This window comes from Herpailurus yagouaroundi, unplaced genomic scaffold, assembly GCF_014898765.1.
Source record: "Herpailurus yagouaroundi ecotype Mexico unplaced genomic scaffold, PumYag 139, whole genome shotgun sequence".
NCBI lineage: Eukaryota > Metazoa > Chordata > Mammalia > Carnivora > Felidae > Herpailurus > Herpailurus yagouaroundi.
Window position 1 is genome coordinate 18,716,968 of NW_024412394.1, and position 5,836 is coordinate 18,722,803.

Sequence of the window (5,836 nt, forward strand, 5' to 3'; positions counted from 1 at the left end):
AGGCCGAGGTTGCTGTTGTGAGGTCCCCAAGTGTCCCCTGAGTGATGAATGAGCCTCACAGTTAAAACTCCACCTTCTAGGATCCCTGCTACACCCAAACCACTCTCTGCGGATGCCTCTCCGCCCCGCCCAACCCCTGGCTCAGGGCCAGAGTCGAAAGCCCAGCCCAGCCCGGCTGACCAAGCAGGTAACGGGAAAGCTGAATGGCCTCCTCTGTTCAGCCCCGCGAGCCTGCGCGGGGCACACCCAGCTGAGAGGGCAGGCCGTGGCGCATGCGCGCTGCAGGGAAGGCGCCTCCCGGAACAAGCGGCCCGGGCAGAGTGCGGGAAGGTAGTGCGCAGAGTCGGGAGGCGCTGGCAGCGGCGACCGCTTCCGGATACCAGGTACGAAGTTAGCCTGCAGCTGGCCCCTGAGATTTCACTTATGATCCGCGGGGAGGGCTCGGGGCTGCTGGGAGCTGTACACCTCGCAGTCGAGAACGTCCTCCCCTGAATTTTCTTGTAAAGGCACTGCTCTAAGCAAAGATACTGAGGACCTTGGGAGGATTTTGCAGGGGTTGGAGGCTGCTTCTTCCAGGGATCGCTTCGCTCCATCTCTTGGGGAATTCCCCAGATTTCTTCCTTCCGTGGTCCCGAATCTCCCACCTGTCCTCCTTACTACTTTCCTGGAGCTAGGGAGAGGTGGGGAAGGGATGGGGCTCTCGGACCATTGCAAATAGTTTTAACCTTCCCAGTACCACCCAGACTTCAGTCGAAAATGTGTCTTTCGAGCCCCAGCGAGTACAAAGATAGGTAGCTTACGGAAAAATCTCTTAGAGGGTTCCCTAAATTTTGGAGGTTTAGGGGCAAGGCAGGGCCCTGTCATCTGGTTTTGTACGCGGTGCAGTAAATCATTTTGCTGCATTGCACCCAAGATGCTTTCTGGCCTTTCCAAGTGCCCGGCTGGCATAGCGTTTGCGATGGGAGCATGTGATGCACATCGTCTCCCACTTCCATCACTTTCATGTGTAGTTTTGGGCAGGTCATATGGTCTTGCCATGGAAATGGAGCAAGAGGGGTGATTGCTTTTTGTCTGCATTTTCCCTGTGAGTATAGAGACTTCTTACAAGGATTGGGAATAGATTTGTTTTGCCTCCTCAGAACACTCAGTTCACTAAAGAGATTAAAGGAACAGGCTGTATCCTGGCAATAGAGCTATCCTGAGGCTCACTTACAGAATGTCTTCCTTCAGGCAGTTGTTCCTTTGGGTCACTTATGCGTTCATTCAAGTATTTTCTAAGCACCTGCCTTGTGCATGGCAGTGAAGTTTGTGCTGTGGGGAGGAGGAAGATGAACTGGACTTGAGCTTAGCCCTGGAGGAGTTTGACTGGCTTGGAGGGAGATACGGAAGGGAGCCCAACCTAACTAACTCTACACCGGGTAGAAAGGGGTGGGGCCCCAGGAGAGAGTCAGAAGAAGAGCTGGGGGCTCAGAGGAAGGAGAAGAATCAGCCTTTTATGCCAGGTGGTTGGCTTAAGGAGAAAATCAGGTCCCCAAATTACTACCTCATGATGAGTGATCTCTCATAAGCTTCAGATCTTTATATAAGTGTGTTTTCCTCTCTGTGTGTCAGGCATCTTAGATTATGTCTCAAATAGGTCCCATCATTCCTGGTGACCTGCCTCCTCCTGCCACCACATGCCTCCTGCTGTTCTAGTGCTCCCTGTCTCAGAATAGCATCAAGGCTCACCTGCCTCCCACCTCTCCTTCCTAGCGGTCCAAGCCAGAGACCTAGAGATGAGTCATCTCTGACTTATCCTCCCACCCCCACCCCTGACACTCCCACATCCAGAATTATTGATTCTATTTCCTGATCCTCTCTCAAATCTGACCCACCCTCGTTGCCATGTCTCTAGGCCAGGCTGCCATCATCTCTTGCTTAGCTTATTTTCCTGCCTTACTCCATCCATCTCCCACTACTGCAGCCAGGAAGCACTTGCTGGAATTAAGTCTGGTTGTGAGGCTCCCTTCATTCATCCCTTACCACCCTTGAGACGGAACCCAGCCTCCATTTATAGGGTTTACATGTGTCCTGGCCCTGTCTTTTTCACCAGCCCCTCACTCTTCACAACCCCCTTGCATGCCCGTCCATTTTGAAAACATGCCATGCTTTCTCGTGCCCCTGGGCTTTTGCACATGTTCTCCCAGCTGCCTAGAACACACCCTTCCTTGCCACCCTTTTCACTTGGCTCACTCCTTTGCCTAAGGTCCCAGCTGGGACCACACTTGCTCTAGGAATCCTTCCTTAAGCTCCCATGTCTCATTAGGCACCACTGCTTGTTATGGTGCCCATGCCTCTCCTCTTAGGGCTCATTAACACATCTGCCTCCTCTGCTGTGCAGCACTGCAAGTCCTGGAAGACCAGAGCCAAGTCTAAGGGCTTTCCATTGCTTCCTACTGCCTTGCACAAAGAAGACACCCAATAGTTGTGAAGTGGAATTCAGTATAAGTTGTAATATTATGGTTTGATTCATTGAATGCCTGAATCATAAATTCACACTACCTCAGTTATTTGTCAGTGTGCTGTTATAGTTATGGCCTTACACATGTCAAACTCCAAAATGAGTGTAAAGGTGAAAGAGAAGAATGATCATGATTAGAACAGCTAATATTTGTTGAGTTCTCAGTATGTGCCAGGCACTGTTCTAAGCACTTTACACTAGTATCTCATTTAATTAACACAACTCTGTGAGGCAGGTAATTTTATTATCCCTATTTTACAGATGGAGACACTGAATTGCAGAGAAATTAGGGAACATGCCTAGTGTTACATAGCTAGTAAGTAGTGGCATCAGGTTTGAAGGCAAGCATACATTGCGGAATATGATTAACTCTTGAGGGAAGACAGGAGGTAGGACTGACCATGAGAAGCTCACAGGGCTGAAGATGGTAAGTCACCCAATGGAAGGCCACAGCTTTAAGCAGCGAGACCAAACAGAAGTGACTGATCCAGAATTTAAAAACTCTGAAGAACATTAGTTTTATTTGCACATTCATTTTTTTCAAACAGCTAACTCAGTTATCAGAGGTATTATTGCTAGTGGTTAGGAATGCGACTTCTCTGAGTCTGTAATCTTGGTTCTGCTGTGTGGCCTCAGGAGTATTGCTGGCCTTTTCTGTGCCTCAGTCTGCTTATCTGGAAAGCAGGGATAATAATGATAGCACTTACCTAAGAGGGTTGTAGTAATAATTAAATGTGTTGATGTAAGGCTCTCGAATGGTAATTGCTCCAAAACATCTTCATCCCCATTATTATTATGTGTTCATATCATTCAGTTGACAATGGTTTTTGAACACAGGTCCTTCCTATGTGTTCAATCCTGTAGCACCATTTCTTGGACACAGATGAGTTCTTCTCTTTTAATTCTGCTTCCCATGGATGTTGAGGATTTTTCACTAGTGCCTCCTCAGTGCCATCATCTCCTGGACCTCAAATTCCCTCCCCGCAGACCCTTCCTCACACTAACTTCTGGCTTCCTCTCTTCTGTTCTTCTGGGTCAGTTTGTTACCAGTTGGTACAGAGGATAAGAGACCAGCTTAACTTAAATGGTGAGCAGTGAAAACACTATAAAACTACAAAGAAATCTCATACGCTATTCCTTGTATGTACAAAGATATTTTCCCCACGGAGAAATACAGATGTAAAAGCATTAAGATACGTAAAGCACCACTAGGAATCAGAAATTTAAAAGCTGCAAGGAACATCTCGTCTACTCCCCTTGCTTTGGGGTGAGTTGACATCAGGGATGGGGCATAGTCCAAGGGCCAACAACCTGCTAGTGCCAGTACCCGTATCTCCAGCCTGTAGCCAGCACACTTACATCTTATAGACTCTGACATCTTATAGACTCCTGGGCAGGATTTTAATGGAACTTCTCACCCCTGGATACATGTTTCAACTGCTGCTATGAGGCACAATAAGATATTCTCATAGCTCACTTAATTTTGTGCGAGGTTTCATTAATATTCTTCAGTGATTTACTACTGATTTTTAAAAATTTTTTTAAATTGTTTATTTTTGAAACAGAGAGAGACAGAGCATGAATGGGGGAGGGGCAGAGAGAGAGGGAAACACAGAATCCAAGCAGATCTCAGGCTCTGAGCTGTCAGCAGAGTGCCTGGCGCGCGGTTGGAACTCATGGACTGCGAGATCATGACCTGAGCCAAAATTGGACACTCAACCGACTGAGCCACCCAGGCGCCCACGATTTACTATTGATTACGTGTGGATGTCTTTGACTGAGCTTTCCTTTTTTTAGTAGATTAGAGAAATTAATCTCTGTAATTCTGTGGAATGCGTATCATTTTTATATACATATACTGCTCCCAGTTCTTTTTATTTTGTAAAACTTATCCCTTTCCCCAGCTTTAGAATTGCAACCTTGCCAATGGACCTGATTGGTTTTGGTTATGCGGCCCTTGTGACTTTTGGAAGCATTTTGGGATATAAGCGGAGAGGTAAGCCCTAACCATATTTTTCATCAAAGGGACTTGGTGGGGGGTTGGTGATTGTGCTAAGATTATCTGAGGGTTTGTAAGTAAGACAAGAAGCTAAAGATGTCCTAGAGGTGGCTGAGGACCAGCATGTCGTGCGTGGAAGGGAGCCATAGAGGGAAGTGGGGCTGGGTGTGACAGAGCATTCTAGCCTGACTTTCTGGGTCTCTCTTCACCCATCATTACCAATTACATAATTAATTGATTTAACTACCTCAGGGCTATGCGCTTATTATCAAAGGAAGATTTTCATTTGTTTACATACTCACAGTATCAAAAACTGACTTATGTTGAGATTATGTTTTGCAGAGGAAAATTTGTTAAATACTTAGGTATCATATCTGAAGTTGTCTCTTCATCTGTATCCAAAAGAAGAAGAAACCCAGTTGATAAATCAAAGGGTTTTCATGGAGAAAAATAAAAGGCCAAGTTTCATATTTTGCTTTGTTTTAAGGTAGAAGTATTTTTAGTCATGGTGTCTCATATTTCTGTTTCTTATATTTTCATGAAATTTTAAAAATGAAGTTATATTTCAAAGAGTGTTATATTTGTGACATTGGTGGACTTCAACTTGAGTGAAAAAGCCAGGTCTAACAGAGTTATTAGAGTTACTCCTTATTTAGAGATTGCTAAAAAGTCCAAGGCTAGAAGCACAGGTCTCTGTAGGGACTCAGGGGTGGCAGGTTTAAACAGATTATTTTCTTTTCTTTTTAATGTTTATTTATTCTTGAGAGAGAGAGTGTGTGTGTGTGTGTGTGTGTGTGTGTGAACGAGGGAGGGGTTAGAGAGAGAGACAACACACAAAGAATCCAAAGCAGGCTCCAGGCTCTGAGCTGTCAGCACACAGCCCGATGCGGGGCTTGAACCCACGAATCATGAGATCATGACCTGAGCCGAAGTTGGATGCTTAACCAACTGAGCCATCCAGGAGCCCCAAAACATTATTTTCTAAGATTTCCAAGAGCCCGTAAATCACTTGGACTTTTGTTTGTTGTTCTTATTTTCTCTCTCAATACGTGTAGCATCGTGGATATGTATTTGATGAAAAAATCATGGCACCGAAGACCTGTAAACCACTACTCAAAAGTTCATGTTTTATAATCTACTTTAAGGAGGACTGAGTTTAAAATTCTGATAGGATTGTTACTGAAAAACATTTCCCTTGTCAAAGATGTGTCTAAATAACTTCTTGTTACAGAACAGAAGAGCACACCTGGACATTTTTGCCTGCCTCTTAGAGGGGTGGGAAGAAGACTGTGTGTGTGTGTGTGTGTGTGTGTGTGTGTGTGTGTGTGTGTGTGTGT

General features: G+C 45.6%; 1 protein-coding gene across 1 annotated transcript in view; it reads left to right on the top strand.

The window, feature by feature from the left end:
* The first annotated feature begins 252 nt into the window (after positions 1-252).
* Positions 253-5,836, top strand: part of TMEM14A (transmembrane protein 14A) — a 13,496-nt gene continuing 7,912 nt past the window's right edge. Inside the window, exons 1-2 of the mRNA XM_040473762.1 lie at positions 253-383; positions 4,405-4,496. Coding sequence (XP_040329696.1) covers positions 4,427-4,496 — 70 coding nt within the window. The 5' untranslated portion in view covers positions 253-383; positions 4,405-4,426. The remainder of the gene's footprint in view (positions 384-4,404; positions 4,497-5,836) is intronic.